The sequence below is a fragment of the Hypanus sabinus genome, chromosome 3 (assembly GCF_030144855.1).
Source record: "Hypanus sabinus isolate sHypSab1 chromosome 3, sHypSab1.hap1, whole genome shotgun sequence".
In the NCBI taxonomy this organism is placed as follows: domain Eukaryota; kingdom Metazoa; phylum Chordata; class Chondrichthyes; order Myliobatiformes; family Dasyatidae; genus Hypanus; species Hypanus sabinus.
This window is the reverse complement of record NC_082708.1, coordinates 192,946,060-192,970,216: the sequence shown is the minus strand read 5'-3', so window position 1 is coordinate 192,970,216 and position 24,157 is coordinate 192,946,060. Positions and strand designations below refer to the sequence as shown.

The window sequence follows — 24,157 nt, the reverse complement described above, 5'->3', positions numbered from 1 at the left end:
AGAGACCTCGGCCTTGACCCTGCCTTGTGCAGCTGGAGCCTGGACTTCCTGTCAGATTGCCGGCAGGTGGTAAAAGTGGGCTCCCTCACCTCCACCCCTCTGACTCTCCACACAGGAGACCCTCAGTGCTATGTGCTGTCCCCTCCCTTACTCCCTGTATACCCATGACTGTGTGGCCACTCACAGTTCTAATCTGCTAATTAAATTTGCTGACCACACATTGATTGGCCTACAGGGAAGGAGTCATCTCTCTGACACAGTGGTGTCAAGAAAACAACCTCTCCCTCAATGTTGCAAAAACAAAGGAGTTCATTGTGGATTACAGGAGGAATGGAGATGGGCTAACTCCTATCAACATAAATGGATATGGGGTTGAGAGGGTAAACAGTTCCTTGGGATCCACATTACTGAGACTTCACACTAACTGTGTGCTGAAAAAAGCACAACGGCACCTCTTTCACCTCGGACAGTTGAGGTCATTTGGTATGGACCCCCAAATCCTAAGAACTTTCTACAGGGGCACAATTGAGAGAATCCTGACTGGCTGTATGAGAACTGTACCTCTCTTAATCAAAGGATTCTGCAGAGAGTGGTGGACAGCCTAGTGCATCTGTAGTTGTGAACTTCCTGTGATACAGGATAGTTACAAAGACAGATATGAAAAAAGGGGCCTGAAGGATCACTGGGGGCCTGAGTCACCCCTTCCATAATCTATTCCAGCTGCTACCATCCAGAAAATGGTACCACAGCATAAAAGCCAGGACCAACAGGCTTTGGGACAGTTTCTTCCACCAGGCCATCAGACTGATTAACTCATGCTGAATTGAGGGTATTTCTATATTACATTGACTGTTCCATTTATTATAAATTACTGATTGCCATTTAGACAGAGACATAATTAAAGATTTTTACTCCTCATGTATGTGAAGGATGTAAGAAATAAAGTCAATTAAATTCTATGTGTAATCTCGTCAAAAAAATTCCAACAGGTCCGCCAGGCAACATCTTCCCTGAAGAAAACCATGCTGGCTTTGTCCTGTGTCACCAACTACTCCATAACCTCATCCTTAACAATTGACTCCAACATCTTCCCTGAAGAAAACCATGCTGGCTTTGTCCTGTGTCACCAACTACTCCATAACCTCATCCTTAACAATTGACTCCAACATCTTCCCTGAAGAAAACCATGCTGGCTTTGTCCTGTGTCACCAACTACTCCATAACCTCATCCTTAACAATTGACTCCAACATCTTCCCTGAAGAAAACCATGCTGGCTTTGTCCTGTGTCACCAACTACTCCATAACCTCATCCTTAACAATTGACTCCAACATCTTCCCAACCACTGATTTCCTTTCTGCTGCCTCCCTCCTTAAAGAGTGGAGTGACATTTGAAATCTTCCAGTCCTCTGGCTCCATGCGGAGTACAATGATTTTTGAACGTTATTACCAATGCCTCCACAATCTCTACTGCTACTTTTGTTTCATTTGTCCATAGAACATTGTCCCAGAAGTGTTGTAGAACATCAAGGTGGTGTTTTGCAAACTTGAGACGTGTAGCAATGTTTTTTTTGGAGAGCAGTAGTTTCCCCTGAGGTGTCCTTCCACGAAGACCATTCTTGGTCTGTGTTTTTCTTACAGTGGACACATATCAAGTTTTAGAGATTACTGCAGGTCTTTTGCTGTTACCCTTGGGTTCTTTTTACTTCCTTCTGCATTGCATGTTGTGCTCTTGGTATAACTTTTACAGGATGCCCTCTCCTAGAGAGGGTAGCAACAGTACTGAGTTTCCTTCATTTGTAGACAATTTCTCTTACTGAACTCTAAGGTCTTCAGAAATGTCTTTGTAGCTGTTTTCAGCTTCATACATTTCTACAATTCTTCCGAGCTCCTCTGAAAGTTGTTTTGGTCGAGGCATGGTGCACATAAACAGATCTTTCTTGAAAAAGTTAGGCTCTGTTAGTAACCTGACTTTGTGTATCTGTTTTTATAGGGCAAGGCACAGCTGCAACCCACACCTGGAATCTCATCTCACTGATTGGAACACCTGACTCCAAGCAGCTTTTATAGAAGGCATTACTCCAGAGGTTTTCATACTTTTTCCAACAAATACATGCAATTATGGATAGTTTTTTCTCAATAAATAAATGAATAAGTATATTTTTGTGAGATTTAATAAACTGGGTTCTCTTTATCTAGTTTTAGGACTTGTGTGAAGATCTAATCATATTTAGGTCATACTTATGCAGAAATAGAGAAAATTCTGCAGGGTTCACAAACTTACTTTTTTTTGTAAATTATCTTTTTATTGAAGTTCATCATCAAACATTTCCATAAGATGTATTTCAGACATTGTACATAAATATCATATAATCATATATATCACAAATCTCCACAAAGTACTTATCTGAGGTATACACTCATAGAAAAGAGTGGAAAGAAAAAACAAGCAAAAGGAAAGAACTATGTACAAGTAGGGAGTGATCTTTTTTTTTACAACAGATTCATTGATTTGTGAGAATAAAATCAGGCCTATGAGGCATTATGCAGTTAAACCATTTTCCCAGTATGAATCAAATTGTTCTAAATTGGATAAAATTCTCTTACATTTGATTGGATTTAATAGCCCATTGACATTAAAAGAATTTTACCTTGTTCTTAGCCATCTGTATTTATCTGTCAATGTATCACTGAAATTAGAATAAAACTTAATCAATCTACTCCCTGAACAAATAAGAACCAAGAAATGCAAATAATAACAAAAATGGCAAAGAACGTGTGATTCCAAGGCTGAGGTCTCTAGTAGATGACCCTGCGTTGAGCTAGAGGAAATGTCTAGCTGTGGGGGATAACCCCTCCTACTTGTGAGTTGAGGGCCCCCATTGCAGTATTCAGTGAACAAATCCATTACACAGAAAAGATTTCCCTCTGTACTCCTCCTATATATACATACATATATATATGCACACACACAAATATGAGAATATTCAAAGAATTTTTCAAATCTGAGAATCCCCACCAAAATGAGAATATATATATATATGTAATGTGTGTGTGTGTGTGTGTATGTATGTGTATATATATATATTCTCATTTTGGTGGGGAAAAAAGAGTAAGTGAGCAAATAAAGAATAACAACTAAGTAATATAAAATCCACATTATAATAAGTATTTCTCGAGATAGGTATATCACCGTCTACTTTTGCTTCCGTTTAGCTTCTCAACATTTTTAAAGTTAGCCAAACCTTATGGCTCTTCTGAAGGGGGTGAGGACTGTCTTTAGGAAACTCCTGGTCTCTTCCTGATATATTTCTCTCGGCCTCCTCCCGTCTCCTGCCTTCTTGATTCTCACACTATTTCCCAAGCGGAGCGGGATAATTCCTCAGTCAGGCTTTCCTTCGTTTTGGTCACGCTGACGGGCAACCCTCTGGCCATGTCTGTAGTCGCCTCTTCCACTATCTGGTACAAGTGCATCCCATTGTCATAAAACACTCTAAGTTTAGCAGGGTACAGAGTTGGAAATTTAATCTTTTTTTGCTTTAGTACTCGCTTTACTTCAGAGTATTCTTTGCGTTTCTGCAGGACTGCGGGGGAGGGGGGTAATCTTAGTCGAAATATATTAATTTATCGTTGAAAAACACTCTCTTCTTTCTTACCCCAGGCCTTTCGTATAATCTTCGCCTTGGTGCTGTACCAAAGGAATTTAATTATTATTGAGCGTGGCTTTCTATCCTGGGTAGGTTTTGGGACAAGCGCGCGGTGGGCTTTTTCGACTTCCAGCTTCATAGCTGAGGGAAGATCCAGCGCATTCCACGGTAACTTTCCGACAAACTCCGTCATAGACGAGTCCTCCGCTCCTTCCGGAACGTTGTAGATTCTGATATTTTTCCGCCGTGATCTTCCCTCCAGGTCAAGCAGTTTACCTTCTTGGTGATGTAATATTTTTATTGTCTTACTCAGTATCCATTCCACATTTTGAACATGATCTTCCACCTTCTCAATTCGAGTCTCTGCCACCGCTATTTTTTGATTGAAGCTGGCGAGCTCTGACTTAATATCACGGAGCTGCTGTTTTCTTTCTGGACCTCCATTACTTCTTTCAGGATTTTGAAGATATTCAAATCACCTGAGCGAGGCCCAGTGTCCGCCTCACTAACACGTGGTCGGGTAGGAGAGCCGCTCACTGCACTCTTCTCCGACGCAGGCTCCGTAGTGTCGCTTTTTAAATTTCTGTTCTTTTTCCCCATTCTTGTCCCTCTTTTCAGTTCAAATATTTTTCAAAAAATATATTTGATGGGATAATGGGGCTTAATACGTATTTTTCCAGAGGAGCTAGTGGCTTAAGCTGCCATCCTCAACAATGACGTCACCGGAACCCGGTTCACAAACTTTCTAGCACTACTATAGACCCCTGAAAATAGCAGCGACTGGTGAGGAAGGCATACAGCATGTTTGCCATCATCAGCCAAGACACTAAGTATAAGAGTTGGAACATCACGTTACCATTGACCAAAATGTTGGTTAGGCCTCACTTGGGAGTATTCTGTACAGCATCATGTAGGAAGGATGTGATTAAGCTAGAACGGGTGCAGGAAAGATTCACAAAGAGTTGCCTTGTTGGAGGATGTGAGTTATAATTAGGAATGGGCCTGTCTTCAGAGGAGTGGAGCTGTCTGTGAGGTGGTATCATAGTGCTATGTAAAATTATGAGACATAGATGGACAGCCAGAGCCTGCTTCCCAATGTAGAGATGTTTGGGTTGGGCCACCTAACACCACCACTCCCTGGCTCCCATTACCTGCAACCCATCTGCCTTCACCACCACCTTATCTACCTGTGCTGCCATCTTCAGGAAGCCTTGGACTTGTACACTGAGCTGTTGCATGCAGCCCTGCTTTTCACTGTATATATCCCCCCCGCTCTTGCTAATCCCCAGTCAGTATATCGCCTCACATTTATGTAGTTATTTAGAGATTCAGCACAGATTAAGCCCTTCGAGCCATGTTGTTCAGCAATTTCCCAATTTAATCTTAGCCGATAATTTACAAAGACCAATTAACCTAACTGCTAGGACTGTAGAAAGAAACTGGAGCACCCAGAGAAAACCCACATATTCCACAGGGAAGAAATACAAACTCCTTACAAAGGATGCCTGGGTTGAACTCTGAATTGCAATAGCGTCTTGCAACTGCAGCACCCCCAAAATATCAGGATTACATTTTATCTGCTATTGCTCAGGCCCTTTTACCAAAAGATTAATATCCTCATGACCATCTGCAAACTAGAATTATATTCAATTCCAAAGATAGATCAGTTCCCATTGTTTATCTTCCACCTCCTGCCTGTGCAACACGAGGTTCAGCCCACATATCTCCCATTCATGTCTAGTTCCATCTGTTCTTCATCTCTTTCGTTACCTGCTTTATTTATCAGTTTCAAGTACTTGGGTATTCCCAATGTCTCTGTCTCCCAATTCCACCTCCTCACTCCCCGACTCAACTCCATCTGTCCAAAATTCTTCACTGCTCCTCAGTACACCAACTTCCTTGGGCTCCTGCCTCACCACTTCCCTTCATGCCTCTCTGCTGGCCATCTGCCCTTCCCACTCTCAGTGCAGGGTTTCAACCTGAAACACTGACAGCTCCTTTACCCCTGCTTGATTCACCGACTTCCTAAATCAGATTCCAAATACCTGCGGTCCCATGTGGACCCAAAAAGTTAGCTATATTCTCTCTCCACTGCCTCTGCCTGACCTGCTAAGCATTTACTGTTGATATCTGGAAGTGTGGTGCGTGGGCTGTGCTTTTGATCACTCCATCCGCCAGCTCATCTCCAGCAGTTGTTGATCACAACTGTATTATTAAACACAGATGGGCTGGAAGGGAGACTTATCTATTGGCTGCTGCTTTACACTTTTGAATAGCTGGTTAAGGTACAAACAAAACTTTGGCTGTAGTCCTTCACCGTTTATAAATGCGAAAAATATCAAAGGCCATAACAGCTAAGCTCAACTTGCGTATGGCCCATATCCTGTTTGTTCATGCATCTGTCTAACACTGCTATTGCATTTGCCTCCACCGCTTTCCTGGCAGCACATTCCAGCATTCACCATTGTGTAAAAAAAAGATTGCCCATGAATAAACTTCCCTGCATCACCTCAAAGCTAAGCCTACTAGTGTGTGGCATTTCTACCCTGGTAAAAGGATTCTACCCCATCTGTTTTCTCATAATTCTATACATTAGGTTGCTCTTCAGCCTCTGAAACTCCAGGTTTGTCCAGTTTCTTCTTACAGTTAAGACCCTCAAATCCAACAGATGTCCTATTTTACATATTTTTTTAAAGCTTTACATCCTTTTTGTAGTGGGGGAGGGGGTGATCTGAACTAGATATAATACTCTAAATGAGGCCTAACTAAAAATTTTAATCATTATTAAACTCTGTTCATTCCCTCTGAAACAACCTCACCCGTGCTGCAGGCAGAGTTCTTTGTGCTTTACCCAAGATTGACTCATAACAACCTCTGTCCTGTCATACAAATGACCCGTCTTAACCATCACGTATGTCAGGGCTACCCCCTGCTGGAGATTTCAGTATTTACAAAAATAAACCAGATGACAGATCTCCTTTTCAAACAAAGAATATTTAGCAATGATGCATCAATTAGCAAGGAACAATACCCAGTATGGATCAAGCAGTAATATTCATCAACAAGCGGAATGCATAGAATTGGGCTAGATAAGGAAGAATGTTTAGATATCAGATGGAATTGGCACATCTGTTCCCATACATCACTATAAATAGGCAATATTTTTGTTTTTTTTAACCAAAATTGTGAGAAGGAAAGATTTTATTGATTGTTGTGCAAGCATTATCTCCCTGGGTACAATATGGTTCAAGATATGTTCAGTGAATATCCACTTGTGAAGTACATTTACCTGGATTTATCTAAAGTTGTGAAAAACAGTAATTTTTCTTGGGTGAGCTGTTAATTTTGGCTTTTCCAGATCACTGATCAAAACAAATTGCAGCTTACAATGCAGGCAGATTACATATAAACAATTACACTTCAAACATTATAACCATCATTAAATGAGAGATAATTAGATTAATTTCCCTTATTCCATCCAGCCTGTTGGCCTGCACTTCCCTGAAGCAGCACTATTGGCAGGTTAGGCTGCAATTTCCTGAGAATTGTATTTACATACTGAGCACGTTGCAATGTGAAGATCTGCAAGGTCAGTATGACGCAAGTACTAACTTTACTAATTTAAACTACATTTTTTAAAGTTCAACAAATACATATAGACTGTCAAATAATTATTTATGCACAGCACAAAATGTGGATGAAAATGATTTTCTTTTCAATTAATGACCCCAATCATTCTGATGTGATTTGAATACAGTACTTAAGGTCCTGTTATATCTAAAAATATCTGATACACTTATAGCCTGTTTAGAAATGACCTAAATATAAGAAGTTGATGTCCTGTACGGGAGTAAAGATATATTACCTAACAGCAGGTGACTTTGTTCTCATATTTCCCAAGTCCTTATGGCGTTGACATTGGAGGTCATTCTACCGTCAAATCTATGCTGGCACTTAATACACTCATTGCTCCATATTTCTTGTGACAGTTTCTCTTACATGCTCACTAATCCCTTGGAATCTCCTAAGGCCCACTGACAGAAATATTATGTTTATAGTGACCATTCAGTGTCTAACACACCTGCGAAGGGGGAAAGCAGTAGACTGGAGAACCCATGCAGTCAGAGGGAAACAGCAACGACGTCAGGGGCTGAATGAAAGTCTCTGGAGCTGTGAGCTGTGTTTTGGAACATTTGGTTTCTACAGCAGCTCCAAGCCATCCTACTGGATCACATTCAGATCCAAGAATCTTTCTTTTGGAAAAACAAAAGATTGGAAATTGCAGAGGAACAAACATTGTACCTGACTAGATACTGTATGTATCTGTGTGTGTGTATATATATATATATATACACACACACAAAGAATAAGTATTTTAAAAGGGCTAATTGACAATAAACTGGACTGGTCAAAGAACACTGAGGCTGTCTACAGGAAGGGTCAGAGCCGTCTCTATTTCCTGAGAAGACTGAGGCCCTTTAACATCTGCCGGATGATGTTGAGGATGTTCTCCAAGTCTGTGGTGGCCAGTGCTTTCCTGGGGCAGCAGGCTGAGGGTAGCAGACACCAACAGAATCAACAAACTCATTCGTAAGGCCAGTGATGTTGTGGGGGTGGAACTGGACTCTCTGACGGTGGTGTCTGAAAAGAGGATGCTGTCCAAGTTGCATGCCATCTTGGACAATGACTCCCATCCACTCCATAATGTACTGGTTAGGCACAGGAGTACATACAGCCAGAGACTCATTCCACTGAGATGTAACACTGAGCGTCATAGGAAGTCATTCCTGCCTGTGGCCATCAAACTTTACAACTCCTCCCTCGGAGTGTCAGACACCCGAGCCAATAGGCTGGTCCTGGACTTATTTCCACGGCATGATTAACTTATTATTATTTAATTATTTATGGTTTTATATTGCTATATTTCTACACTATTCTTGGTTGGCGCAGCTGTAACAAAATCCAATTTCCCTCGGGATGAATAAAGTATGTCTGACTGTCTGTCTGTAACGGAACATTGACCCTTTTCTCAAACAACTAGAAGACTGATAGGAGATGTGATGATGTAGGATCTGGAGGAATCTGTTCCATTTGAAGCCAATGATGAAACTTCCTTTCACTGCATCTTTACATCATGACTTTCCCTTGTGGTAAAGTTTCTTTTCCTCAGGCCACTCTCAGTTTAGGTAACAAGTAAATAGCCAATTTGTCAGGTGAGCAAACCAGAATCAGCAAGTCTTCCCAAGAGCAGTCAAAGTAGGAAAATACAGGGGGATGTGGAAAGAAAGGGATGAATGGGAATGGAATGAACGACAAAAGAACATGCATAGACAGAATCAAATGGACAAGTGAATTTTCTGATTCTGTGTTATAACCTTTATAAAATGAAACTCCGTCTGAGGTAACCATGACATTTTAAGTTTAATGCATAATAGTTCCTATAAAGAGGTACACATTTTATATTTTTGACTGTTTGTGTTGAAGTTGCCACAAAGTGATTTATTTAACATATCAATTTATTTATTTACAAATGCCACACAAAATGAGAGAACCAGCAATGGGTCCATGAGGCACTGGAAGGAATTGAACAGCAAATTCCAAAGTCTTCTTAAAAAAGCCCAGTTACTGTGATACATATTGGTCCAGCCTTTCAGATTCTAGTACAATTAAATATAGAAAAATTGGTCTGTTAACAGTGGAAGAAATGCAGAGCCCTACTAAATCCCATGCTGAGATTGTGTAGATCAAACAGGACTCTGCGTATTTTTGGCTCCTTTAGATTTGAGTACATTAACACTCAGCTGAAGACAAAAGGTGCTGTGATGTTAAATCTTATAGACGAGTATTTTGGTAGACAAATACAAATCTTCACCTTTAATTTACTTCTTAGTGAAGACTGAGAAGTGGGAGGATGAGGTTCACTGTCAATGCTGCTGGATGGAGTGGAGGATACAGGGTATGAGGAGGTGAACTGTGGGCCAACAATAGCTCACACTAAGTTTGAAGGGTCAACAGCAGACCATGTTACAGGAAGTATTTTTAAAGGTTGTGGCTGTCGTCCAGTGAAACCTGCATGGACTATAGCTGCTACCTATTTTGTTGAATGTTGATTCTCCATGGGATATTAAACATAGACAGGCGCCTTATTAATATTTCTTAAGGGAAACTAATGCTTTCACAGCCTGAAAAAAAATCCCTGAAAATGTAGCAGTCATTGCGTACACAGAGTTTGGTTGATGTACTACTAAACTTGTCAGTGCCTGCTCTTATGTTAATACCATGTAATACCTGCAGGTTGAATTTCTCTCTGATTAGGATGCTGGGGAGTTTAACCATAACTGAATCAATCATTGAAATAATGAAATATTTAATACCAAATAATCAGTCTTAAACTTTTATACAGGATGAAAGTGGTAGCAAGTTTAATATTGCTCAGCCATTATCAGAACTATAAGGGAAGACCAACCAGTAAAGGGGTGACTACCCTGCCCTCTGCCAGTACTATCATTATATTGCTCCCATAGGTAACCAGTTTGTACATACTGCTTATACAGATTCGATATGAGATTAGTCCTCAGCTCCTGATAGAGTGTTGCTGCCATTTCCTGATATGGTCCAGTCTGAGTGGAGTAGTAATATAGTGCTCGAACTACAAGGTAGTTCAAATTAATCCAAATAGGCCCCCGCCAATAAGGTGGGTCATATTCAGTGTTCCGTTTCAAGTAGAGAGGGCTAGATTTTGAAAGTGAGCGTAGGCCATAAGGGGTCCAGAGCTTCTCTTCATCCTTTATATCCTTTAAGATGTGCTGAAGCTTTGGAGAATCAGGTTTCAAGATATGTAGCAGGAACGGGAACAGACTCACATAGCCGAATGCATTCACATACTGCAGCTTTGGCTGTTTCCGAACGGAGCGCACAAGCCTGGCTGCGAGGCCAGTTTGTCGAGGCTGACCCGGGGGCACATAGATCTTCTCTCGCTCCAGAAAGATAGACTGAGAATGATTCCCATAATCACAGAATGCCTTCAGATCTTCAGACCAGTGCAGTTGTTGAAGCAAAGTGTTGTCACTCAAGGTTTCATACATGTCCTGATACTCCTGATGTGGTAAACTGAGGATTTTGGTGATATCCGTCATGACCTTTGATGCCAACGTCATCCAGCAGCGGAGGTCCACATGACGTTCATCCTCAGAAGGGTGCGATGCCCGAGGGTAATCATCAAGTCCAGAGGTCAGAGTTTTAGGATTGAGGAACAGATTGGTGTCAGTGTCACGGCCTCTCCACCGATAAGTCGATGGTAGAGGTCCAACTTGTGTTGAATTGTACCAATCATACCAAGTCTTCAAACGCGGAAACAGCTTCTTCAGGTAGGACCTGTCTTCTTCAGTCAACTTCCCGTTTAAATCTTCTATTAGCTTTTGCAAAGTCAGGAAGAGTGTAGGAGGGTTGGCATTTTCATTTCTCTGTACAATGAACTCTGCTGGCACTTTACTCCGTGCTTCATTGTCCAAGATTTGCTCTCTGGGTATCCAACCTTCTACATTCATCATATCTAACCAATGTCCAATCACTTCCTTACTAATAAACCGGTCCCATTTACTAATCAGGAGTTGATGGAATCCTTCATCCCAAAGAAATCCTCGGGGGAAAAATGACCGGGATGGAACTGCAGTGTAGAGTGGGCCCTCCAGATAAGGCAAAGGATACTCATTGTATTTGGATTGAACATATGACTGACCATAGAAATATCCCATTCCACCAATTGTATTACTGAAAACTGCTTTAGCAAATTTAATTTGTTGCGGAGAAAAGCCTTTATTTGACAAGTGAAAAGTGCTGTCAAATTTTTCGTCAAATGATTGCTTCCACCTTTCAAGTTCATTTGAGAAAACCTCACCAGAAAATTGATTTGATCGTTGTGTAAAACTTCCTGATTCAAACAGGACTTCAACCTCAAAGGGAACTTGCACCGTCACTTGATGAACCAGGAGTTTGTTTGATGTGGTGTCCCCATCTTGTTTCGGGGGTGGTCTGTAACTGTCCACACCAATGTAGTAGCGCCTGCTTGTAGAGGCGGCACTGTAGACAAAACGGCCATTCAAGCTGCTTTTCACAATGTCTGTCACCATCTCCAGACTTGGACAAGGTGCTTGGAGATGGTTGTAACTGTTAAAGAGAAAAGAAAACCAGAGAGATATGGAGTAACAAAACAAAACAATGAGACTGCAAAGTTGACCTGGGAATTAAGTTAAAGAATTGGCTGCTGATTACAGCACTAACATGAATTAATTTTAATTGCAATGATATACATTGGCATTTTATCTACAGATACTGTACATTCAGATTTTATAGTGGAGTCAATGTGTGTCCAGGTGTCTCGCTTATCTTTTATTTATTCCTTTTTTGGAACTTGGTCATTTCTGGTAGGGTCATCACTTCTTGCCCGCCCCAGAGGAAACCCATGCGGTCACAGGGAGAATGTACAAACTCTGATGCTGTAATAGTGTTGTGCTAACCATATAAACTCTATTAGATCTCTTCTCAACCCTCGTCACTCCAGAGAAAATAATCAGTTTGTCCCTCAGGGTCTCTAATCCAGGCAGCATCCTAGTAAATCTCTTCTGCACCCTCTCCACAGCTTCGACATCCTTCCTATATTGTCAGGCCATTCAGCCCATCAAGATGCTCCACCATTACATCTCGACTGATCCTTCTCAACCCCATTCTCCTGCCTTCTCCCCATAACCTTTGATGCCCCAACTAGTCAAGAACCTTCCACTAATCAAGCAGAACAAATCAACTTCAGCTTTAAATATACTCAATGACTTGGTCTCCGCAGCCATCTTATTAAAGGCCCCCAGCGCCTAGGGCATACCTTTTTTCATTGTTACCATCAGGTAGGAGGTACAGAAGCCTGAAGGCACACACTCAGCGATTCAGGAATAGCTTCTTCCCCTCTGCCATTTGATTCCTAAATGGACATTGAGCCCATGAACCCTATCTCTCTTTTTTAATATATATTATTTCTGCTTTTGCACAATTTAAAATCTATTCAATATACATATACTGTGATTTATTTATTTATTCATTCAATATTATGTATTGCATTAAACTGCTGCTGTTGTGTTAACTAATTTCATAACACATGCTGGTGATAATAAACCTGATTCTGATTCTTATTTTGATACTTGAAGGATCAGCAGTGGAAAGGGTGTGCAGTTTCAGATTCGCGGGTGTCAACATCTATGATAATCTTTCATTATTTTAAACGCAAAGAAGGCATGACAGTGGCTATATTTCATTAGGAGATTGAAGAGATATGGTAAGTCAACAAAGATTTCTACAGATACAACATGGAGAGCATTCTAACTGGTTACTTCACTGTCTGGTGTGGAGAGGCCACTGTACAGGATCAGAAAAAACTGCAAAGTTGCAAACTCAGGCAGCTCCATCAAGCGGAGTAGCTTCCCCAACACAAGTACATCTTCAAAAGGAGCTGCCTTATAAAGGTGACATGTATCATTAAGGAACCCCATCACCCACGACATGACCTCTCCTCCTTACTACCATCAGGAAGGAGGTATAGAGGCCTGAAGTTAGGAGAATAGTTGAACACATTCAACATGTTAGGAACAGCTTCTTCCCCTCCCCCATCAGATTTCTGAATAGACAATTAACCTATGTTACATGAGTGAATCTGCAGATGCTGGAAATAAATAAAAACACAAAATGCTGGCAGAACTCAGCAGGTCAGACAGCATCTATGGGAGGAGGTAGTGACTACGTTTTGGGCCGAAACCTGATGAAGGGTTTGTGGAACAGTCCATGTTCCAAGCCTATACGGGTATCCGTCCCCCTCTTTTCCTTTGCAACATCGATGACTGCATTGGCACTGCCTCCTGCACGCATGCTGAGCTCATTGACTTCATTAACTTTGCCTCCAACTTTCACCCTGCCCTCAAATTTACCTGGTCCATTTCTGACACCTCCCTCCCCTTTCTTGATCTTTCTGTCTCCATCTCTGGAGATGGCTTATCTACTGATATCTACTATAAGCCTACAGACTCTCACAGCTACCCAGACTATTCCTCTTCCCACCCTGTCTCTTGCAAAAATGCTATCCCCTTCTCACAATTCCTCCACCTCCGCCGCATCTGCTCTCAGGATGAGGCTTTTCATTCCAGGACGAAGGAGATGTTTTCCTTTTTTAAACAAAGGGGCTTCCCTTCTTCCACCACCAACTCAGCTCTCCAACGCATCTCTCCCATTTCCCGCACATCTGCCCTCACCCCATCCGCCCACTACCCCACGGGATAGGGTTCCCCTTGTGCTCACCTACCACCCCACCAGCCTCTGGGTCCAACGTATAATTCTCCGTAACTTCCGCCACCTCCAACGGGATCCCACTACCAAGCTTCTGCTTTCCGCAGGGATCGCTCCCTACGCGACCCCCTTGTCCACTCGTTCCCCCCATCCCTTCCCACTGATCTCCCTCCTGGCACTTATCCTTGTAAATGGAACAAGTGCTACACCTGCCCTTACAATTCCTCCCTCACCACCATTCAGGGCCCAGACAGTCCTTCCAGGTGAGGCGACACTTCACCTGTGAGTCGGCTGATGTGGTATACTGCGTCCGGTGCTCCCGATGTGGCCTTTTATATATTGGTGAGACCCGATGCAGACTGGGAGACCGTTTCGCTGAACACCTATGCTCTGTCTGCCAGAGAAAGCAGGATCTCCAGTGGCCACACATTTTAATTCCATGTCCCATTCCCATTCTGATATGTCTATCCATGGCCTCCTCTACTGTCAAGATGAAGCCACACTCAAGTTGGAGGAACAACACCTTATATACCGACTGGGTAGCCTCCAACCTGATGGCATGAACATTGATTTCTCTAACTTCTGTTAATTCCCCTCCTCCCCTTCTTACCCCATCCCTGATACATTTAGTTTTTTCCCACCTCTTTTTTTTCTCTCTTTCTGCCCATCACTCTGCCTGTTCTCCATCTCCCTTTGGTGCTCCCCTCCCCCTTTCTTTCTCCCTAGGCCTCCCGTCCCATGATCCCTTCTCCAGATCTGTATCACTTTTTGCCAATCATCTTTCTGGCTCTCAGCTTCACCCCCCCCCGCCCCTCTCCTATCATTTCGCATTTTCCCCTCCCCCTCCTACTTTCAAATCTCTTACTAACTTTCCTTTCAGTTAGTCCTGATGAAGGGTCTCGGCCCGAAACGTCGACAGTGCTTCTCCTTATAGATGCTGTCTGGCCTGCTGTGTTCCACCAGCATTTTGTGTGTGTTGCAGGAAGTATATGTGTGAGGCTGGTGTTCTCTGCTTGTCGTCGGATGTTGGAAGTCTGGGAGACTCCCAGCCTCCTGGATGGCCACAGTTGCACCAGGTGCGTCAAGCTGCAGCTCCTTAGGGACCGCATTAGGGAACTGGTGATGCAGCTCGATGACCTTTATCTGGTCAGGGAGAGTGAGGAGGTGATAGAAAGGAGTTATAGGCAGGTGGGCACACCAGCACCTTGGGAGACAGATAAGTGGATAACAGTCAGGAGAGGGAAGGGCAAGAATCAGATGCTAGAGAGTACCCCTGTGGCTGTACCCCTTAACAATAAGTACTCCTGCTTGAGTACTGTTTGGGGGGGGGGGGGGCAGAATGGCCTAGCTGGGCAACAGTGGCCGTGCCTTTGGCACAGAGTCTGGTCCTGTGGTTCAGAAGGGTAGGGAAAGGAAGAGGATGGCAACAGTAATAGGGGACTCTATAGTTAGGGGATCAGACAGGTGACACCGTGGACGCAAGGAAGAAACACGGATGGTAGCATGCCTCCCAGGTGCCAAGTCTGGGATGCTTCTGATCATATCCACAATAACCTGAAGCGGGAAGGAGAACAGCCGGAGGTCATGGTACATATTGGTACCAAAAACATAGGTAAGAAACAGGAATAGGTCCTGAAAGCAGACTACAGGGAGTTAGGAAGGAAGTTGTGAAGCAGGACCTCAAAGGTAGTTATCTGGGGATTACTGCCTGTGCCAGTATAGGAATATAATGAGGTAGAGGATAAATGTGTGGCTGAGGGATTGCAGCAGGGGGCAGGGATTCAGATTTCTGGATCCTTGGGATCTCTTTTGGAGCAGGTGTGACCTGTACAAAAAGGATGGGTTGCACTTGAATCTCAAGGGGGAACAATATCCTGGTGGGGCAATTTGCTAAGGCTATTGGGGAGAGTTTAAACCAGAATAGCTGGGGTTTGGGAACTGAACTGAAGAGATGGAGGAAGAGGTGGTTGGCTCACAAATAGAGAAAGCTTGTAGACAGTGCAAGAGGGAGGATAGACAGGTGCGCTCAGACTGATGGTTTTGAGGTGTGTCTATTTCAATGCAAGGAGCATTATGAACAAAGAGGACGAGCTTAGAGCATGGATCAGTACTTGGAGCTATGATGCTGTGGCCATTACAGAGACTTGGGTGGCTCAGGGGCAGGAATGGTTGCTTAGTGTGCCAGGCTTTAAACGTTTCAGAAAGGACAGAGAGGGAGGCAAAACAGGTGGGGGCGTGTTATTACACCTTTCCAGGATCTGTCTCCCTATCTGCTCCTTGATGTCCCTGTTACTGTAGGGTGGTTTATAAAAAAAATTACCCAGTGGAGTTATTGACCCCTTCCTTTTCCTGACTCAGAGAGTGGTTGGTGTGTGGAATGCACTGCCTGAGTCAGTGGTGGAGGCAGATACACTAGTGAAGTTTATGAGACTATTAGACAGTTATATGGAGGAATTTAAGGTGGGGGGTTATATGGGAGGCAGGGTTTGAGGGTTGGCACAACAGTGTGGGCCGAAGGGCCTGTACTGCGCTGTACTATTCCATGTTCTATATTTGTGTGGAGTTCCGTATAGGTACGTTCCAATGAGACAGGGAAGTTATGGTAGGGTGCAGGAACCGTGGTGTACAAAGGCCGTTTTAAATCTAGTCAAGAAGAAAAGCTTATGAAAGGTTCAAAAAAACTAGGTAATGATAGAGATCTTGAAGATTATAAGGCTAGCAGAAAAGAGCTTAAGAATGAAATTAGGAGACCCAGAAGAGTCATGAGAAGGAAATCTTGGGGTTCCATTGATTAAGGAAAACCCCAAGGCATTCTACAAGTATGTGAAGGGGAAGAGGGAAAGATGTGAGAGAATATGACCGATCAAGTGTGACAGTGGAAAAGTGTGTATGGAGCTGGAGGAGATAGCAGAGGTACTTAATGAATACTTTGCTTCAGTATTCACTGTGGAAAAGGATCTTGGCAATTCTAGGGATGACTTACAGTGGACTGAAAAGCTTGAGCATATAGATATTAAGAAAGAGGATATGCTGGAGTTTTTGGAAAGCATCAAGTTGGATAAGTGTCTGGGACCAGATGAGATGTACCCCAGGCAGTTGTGGCAGGCGAGGGAGGAGATTGCTGACCCTCTGACAATGATATTTGCATCATTAATGGGGATTACATTACATCTCGGCTCTTAAATTCAATCCCACAGTTGATGAATGCCTTCTTAACCACAGAGTCAACCTGTGAGGCAGCTTTGAGAATTCTATGGATTCGGACCCCAAGATCCCTCTGATCCTTCACACTGCCAAGAGTCTTACCATTCATACTATATTCTGCCATCATATTTGACCTAACAAAATAAACCCCTCACATTTATCTGATAATCCCTGGCTGTAATACTGCTTTCTGTGACCAAAGCGTTGACGCCAAATACATTTACAAAGCAATGTACCTGTTCAAATGTCCATTTAAATATTGTTATTGTATCTCAATCACTTCCTTGGGCAGTCTGTTCCATATACTGACCAATTGCTGCAAGAAATTGTTGCCATAAGACCATAAAATTGGAGTACTGCACAGACACAACAGAAGCAATGCCACACAGGTCCAGCGGAGAGCTTTAAAAACACAGTCTCCATAAATGAGGGGTACTGTCTTGCGGAGCGGTCATCATCTGAGTAGTAAGGCTTTGGATCAACAAGGCTTCAGTGAGAATAGGTGGAGGCAAGGTAAGTGGGTAAGTTTAGTCCATATTTCTTATTTAACTCTTGAGAGAATAAAGAGAGTGTCTACAGAGATAGTGTTCTGTTCTGGGTATCTGATGTGGGATTTCCAGAAAACTCCTAGCTTTCCCAATGGCCACATCAGCACCAGGTGCATCAAGATGCAGTTCTTTAGAGACTACATTTGGGAAATGGAGCTGCAGCTCAATGATCTTCGGCATGTTAGCCAAAGTGAAGCAGTGATAGACAGGAGCTGCAGGAGACAGGGTGACAGTCAAAAGGGAGGGAGAAGGTCAGATAGTGGAGAGCACACCTGTGGTCGCCCCTCTGAACAATAAGTACTCATTTTTAAGTACTGTTGGAAGGGATGACCTGGGGTATGCAACAGTGGCCATGCCTCTGGCACTGAGTCTGGCCCTGTGACTCAGAAGGGTAGGGAACTGCAGGGGATGGCAGCATTAATAGAGGACTCTATAGTCAGGGGACAGATAGGCAATTCTGTGGATGCAGAAAGAAAATATGGATGGTAGCTTGCCTCCCAGGTGCCAGGGTCCGTGATGTTTCTGTATGTATCCACAATATCCTGAAAAGGGAGGGTGAGCAGCCAGAAGTTGTGGTATATATTGGTACCAACGATGTAGGTAGAAAAGGGGGAGGAGGTCCTGAAAAAAGAACACAGGGAGTTGGGAAGGAAGCTGAGAAGCAGGACACAAGGGTAGTAATCTCACTGCTTGTGCCATGCGACAGTAAGGATAGGAATAGGATGAAGTGGCAGATAAATGCGAGGCTAAAGAATTGGAGCAAGGGCAGGGATTCAGATTTCTGGATAATTGGTACCTCTTGTGGGGCAGATGGGACCTGTACAGACAAATGGGACAGGTTACAGTTGAATCTGAGGGGGACTAATATTCATGCGGGCTGGTTTACTAGAGCTGTTGGGAGTGGTTAAGCTAATATGGCAGGGGGATTGGAACCAGTATGAAAGAGCTGAGGATGAGCCAGCAGATTTACAAGTAGATGATGGGTGTAACATGAATATAAGAAAGGACAAACCGATAATTGGGTACAAATGCGGACAAAGCAAAGACTTAAATTGCACCATAGAAGCAAACTTCAAAACTGTGAATAATGCAGGACTGAAGGTGATGTATTTAAATGCGTGTAGCATTCAGAATAAGGTGGATGTACTCATAGCGCAATAACAGATTGGTCGGTATGACATTGTGGGCATCACTGAGTCGTGGCTGGAAGAAGGCCATAGTTGGCAGCTTAACATTAAAGGATATAATTTGTTTTGAAAGGCCAGGCAAGAAGGCACAGGCGGTGGTGTGGCTCTGTTGATAAGAGATGGAATTACATATTTAGAAAGAGGTGACATAGGGTCAGAGAATGTTGAATCTTTGTGGGTGGAATTAAGAAACTGCAAGGGTAAAAAAATCATTTTGGGTATCATAATTAGGTCTCCAAATAGTAGCCAAGATGTGGGTTTGAGATTGCAAAGGGAGCTGTAAAAGGCATATAAGGGTAATTACATTATTGTAATGGGGATCTTCAATATGCAAGGGGATTGGGAAAATCAGGTCGGTGTCGGATCACAAGAGAGGGAGTTTGTTGAATGCCTACAAGATGGCTTCTTAGAGCAGCGTGCTTGAGCCTTCTCAGGGAAAGGTTATCTTAGATTGGGTGTTGTGTAATAACCCAGATCTTATTAGAGAGCTTAGTGTAAAGGAACCCTTAGGAGGCAGTAATCACAATATGATTGAATTCATACTGCAATTTCAGAGGGAGAAGCATAGGTCACATGTATCAGTATTGCAATGGAATAGAGGAAGTAACAGAAGCATGAGAGAGAAGCTTGCTGAGATGGGTTGGAGGAGGATACTGGTGGGGATTACGGCAAAGCAGAGATGGCTGAAGTTTCCCTTGAACTTTCTTTGAAGCATCTCCAGTTTCAGCACGTCCTTTCCAAGGGGCCCAAAACCACTCACAATACTCCAGGTGAGCCCTCACCAGTGCTTTGTAAAGTCTCAACATCTTTGCTTTTATATGAAATGAAAGCTAAGATTGCATTTGGCTTCCTCACCACAGATTCAACATGAAAACTAACTTCTAGGGAATCCTGCACAAGGACTCCCAAGTGCCTTTGTGTCTCAGATTTTTGTACTTTCTCTCCATTTAGAAAATAGTTAACCCTTTCATTTCTTCTACCAGGGTCCATAACCATACACTTCCTGACACTTTATTCCATATGCAACTTCTTTGCCTATTATCTTAATCTAAATCCTTCTGTAGCCTCTCTTATTTCCTCAAAACTACAACAAAGGCATCAATTTCATCATCCAAATCACTAACATATAACATTAAAAGAATCGGTCCCAACATAGACCGCTGTAGAACACCACTAGTCACTGGCAGCCAACCAGAAAAGGCTCCCTTCATTTCCACTTTTTGCCTCTTGCCAATCAACCTCCACTTTATCCATGCTAGAATCTTTCCTGTAACACTATGAGCTCATAGCTTATTAAGCAGCTTCATGTGTGGTACTTTGTCAAAGGCTTTCTGAAAATCCAAGTACACAATAACTGATTCTTCTTTGTCTATTCTGCTTGTTATTTCTTCATAGACTTCTAACCACCGAGGTCAGACTAACTGGCTACAATTTCCTTTCTTCTGCCTCTTTCCCTTCTTGAAGAGTGGAGAGACATATGGAATTTTCCAGTCTTCCGGAAACATTCCTGAATCTAGTAATTCTTGAAAAACATTACGAATTCCTCCACAATCTCTTCAGCCACCTCTTTCATATCCTGGAGTGTATACCATCTGGTCCAGGTTACTTATCTAACTTCAGACCTTTCAGTTTCCTAAGAACCTTCTCTCAAGAAATGGTAATTTCACACACATCACTCCCCCGCCACCTGGAACTTCTACTATACTGTGTCTTCCACAGTGAAGACTGATGCAAAAGGTGTAGTAACACTTATAGGGGTGTATTATAGACCACCTAATGGGGAGCGAGAATTGGAGAAGCAAATTTGTAAGGAGATAGCAGATATCTGTAGTAAGCACAAGGTTGTGATTGTGGGAGATTTTAATTTTCCACACCTAGACTGGGAAGCCCATTCTGTAAAAGGGCTGGATGGTTTGGAGTTTGTAAAATGTGTGCAGAACAGTTTTTTGCAGCAATACATAGAGGTACCAACTAGAGAAGGGGCAGTGTTGGATCTTCTGTTAGGGTACGAGATAGGTCAGGTGACGGAGGTATGTGTTGGGGAGTACTTCGGGTCCAGTGATCACAATAGCTTTAGTTTCAATATAATTATGGAGAAGGATAGGACTGGACCCAGGGTTGAGATTTTTGATTGGAGAAAGGCTAACTTTGAGGCGATGCGAAAGGATTTAGAAGGAGTGGATTGGGACAATTTGTTTTATGGGAAGGATGTAACAGAGAAATGGAGGTCATTTAAAGGTGACATTTTGAGGGTACAGAATCTTCATGTTCCTGTTGGGTTGAAAGGAAAGGTTAAAAGTTTGAGAGTGCCATGATTTTCAAGGGATATTAGAAACTTGGTTCAGAAAAAAAGGGAGATCTATAATAAATATAGGCAGCATGGAGTAAATGAGGCCCTCGAGGAAGATAAATAATGTAAAAAGAATCTTAAGAAAGAAATTAGAAAAACTAAAAGAAGATACAAGGTTGCTTTGGCAAGTAAGGTGAAAATAAATCCGAAGGGTTTCTACAGTTATATTAATAGCAAAAGGATAGTGAAGGATAAAATTGGTCCCTTAGAGAATCAGAGTGGACAGCTATGTGTGGAGCGAAAGAGATGGGGGAGACTTTGAACAATTTCTTTTCTTCAGTATTCACTAAGGAGAAGGATATTGAATTGTGTAAGGTAAGGGAAACAAGTAGGGAAGTTATGGAAATGTAACAATTAAAGAGGAGGAAGTACTGGCAGTTTTAAGGAAAATAAAAGTGGATAAATCTCTGGATCCTAACAGAATATTCCCTAGGACCTTGAGGGAAGTTGGTGTAGGAATAGCAGGGGCTCTGACAGAAATATTTCAAATGTCATTAGAAACGGGGATGGTGCCGGAGGATTGGTGTATTGCTCAATTGGTTCCATTGTTTAAAAAGGGTTCTAAGAGTAAACCTAGCAATTATAGGCCTATAAGTTTGATATCGGTGGTGGGTAAATAAATAGAAAGTATTCTTAGAGATGGTACATATAATTATCTGGATAGACAGGGTCTGATTAGGAACAGTCAGCATGGATCTGTGCGTGGAAGGTCATGTTTGACAAATCTTATTGAATTTTTTGAAGAGGTTACGAGGAAAGTTGACGAAGGTAAAGCAGTGGATGTTGTCTATATGGATTTCAGTAAGGCTTTTGACAAGGTTCTGCGCGGAAATTTAGTTAGGAAGGTTCAACTGTTAGGTATTAATATTGAAGAAGTAAAATGGATTCAACAGTGGCTGGATGGGAGATGCCAGAGAGTAGTGGTGGATAACTGTTTGTCAGGTTGGAGGCTGATGACTAGTGGTGTGCCTTAGGGATCTGTACTGGGTCCAATGTTGCTTGTCATATACATTAATGATCTGGATGAGGGGGTGGTAAATTGGATTAGTAAGTATGCAGATGATACTAAGGTAGGTGGCATTGTGGATAATGAAGTAGGTTTTCAATGCTTGCAGAGATTTAGGCCAGTTAGAAATGTGGGCTGAACAATGGCAGATGGAGTTTAATGCTGATAAGTGTCAGGTGCTACATTTTGGTAGGAATAATCCAAATAGGACATACATGGTAAATGATAGGGCACTGAAGAATGCAGTAGAACAGAGTGATCTAGGAATAATGGTGCATAGTTCCCTGAAGGTAGAATCTCATGTAGATAGGGTGGTGAAGAAAGCTTTTGGTATGCTAGCCTTTATAAATCAGAGCATTGAGTATAGGAGTTGGGATGTAATGTTAAAATTGTACAAGGCATTGGTAAGGCCGAATTTGGAGTATTGTGTACAGTTCTGGTCACTGAATTATAGGAAAGGTATCAACAAAATAGAGAGAGTACAGAGAAGATTTATTGACAATAGACAATAGGTGCAGAAGTAGACCATTCGGCCCTTCGAGCCTGCACCGCCATTTTGAGATCATGGCTGATCATCTACTATCAATACCCGGTTCCTGCCTTGTCCCCATATCCCTTGATTCCCCTATCCATAAAATACCTATCTAGCTCCTTCTTGAAAGCATCCAGAGAATTGGCCTCCACTGCCTTCCGAGGCAGTGCATTCCACACCCCCACAACTCTCTGGGAGAAGAAGTTTTTCCTTAATTCTGTCCTAAATGACCTACCCCTTATTCTCAAACCATGCCCTCTGGTACTGGACTCTCCCAGCATCTGGAACACATTTCCTGCCTCTATCTTGTCCAATCCCTTAATAATCTTATATGTTGCAATCAGATCCCCTCTCAATCTCCTTAATTCCAGCGTGTACAAGCCCCGTCTCTCTAACCTCTCTGCGTAAGACAGTCCGGACATCCCAGGAACTACTAGAATGTTACCTGGGTTTCAGCACCCAAGTTACAGGGAAAGGTTGAACAAGTTAGGTCTTTATTCTTTAGAGCATAGAAGGTTGATGGGGGACTTGATAGAGGTATTTAAAGTAATGAGGGGGATAGATAGAGTTGACGTGAATAGGCTTTTTCCATTGAGAGTAGGGGAGATTCAAACAAGAGGCCATGAGTTGAGAGTTAGGGGGCAGAAGTTTAAGGGTAACACGAGGGGGAATTTCTTTACTCAGAGAGTGGGAGCTGTGTGGAATGAGCTTCCAGTAGAAGTGGTAGAGGCAGGTTTGGTATTGTCATTTAAAGTAAAATTGGATAGATATATGGACAGGAAAGGAATGGAGGGTTATGGCCAGAGTGCAGGTGAGTGTAAGTGCGGCATGGACTAGAAGGGCTGAGATGGCCTGTTTCCATGCTGTAATTGTTATATGGTTATAAAATATTTATTCAGTTTGTCTGCCATTACTACCTCTCCAACATCATTTTCCAGCAATCCAATATCCACTCTCGCCTTTCTTTACACTTTATGTATCTGAAGAAACTTTGATATGCTTTCAATATTACTGGACAGTTTACTTTCATATTCCACCTTTCCCTTCTGAATGACTTTTTTGGTTGCCTTCTGTTTGTATTTAAAAGCTTACCAAACCTTTAACTTCCTACTAATTTTTGGTCTATTGTATGCCCTCTCTTTGGCTTTGACTTCCCTTGTTTGCCATGGTTGTGACATCTTGCCTTTCAAATACTTCTTCCACTTTGGGATGTATATATCCTGTGCCTTCTCTCTTATGCCTCTGTAATTCTCTTTACTCCACTGTAACACTGGTACATTTGATAGTTTCTCCTTATCAAATCCCAGGGTGTACTGTATCATTTGTCCCTTAGGGTTCATTTACATTAAGCTTTCTAATAA

At 42.5% G+C, this 24,157-nt stretch overlaps 1 protein-coding gene across 1 annotated transcript in view; it reads right to left on the bottom strand.

Moving 5' to 3' along the window:
• Positions 1-8,524: 8,524 nt before the first annotated feature.
• Positions 8,525-24,157, bottom strand: part of mogs (mannosyl-oligosaccharide glucosidase) — a 61,216-nt gene continuing 45,583 nt past the window's right edge. Inside the window, exon 5 of the mRNA XM_059965913.1 lies at positions 8,525-11,812. Coding sequence (XP_059821896.1) covers positions 10,069-11,812 — 1,744 coding nt within the window. The 3' untranslated portion in view covers positions 8,525-10,068. The remainder of the gene's footprint in view (positions 11,813-24,157) is intronic.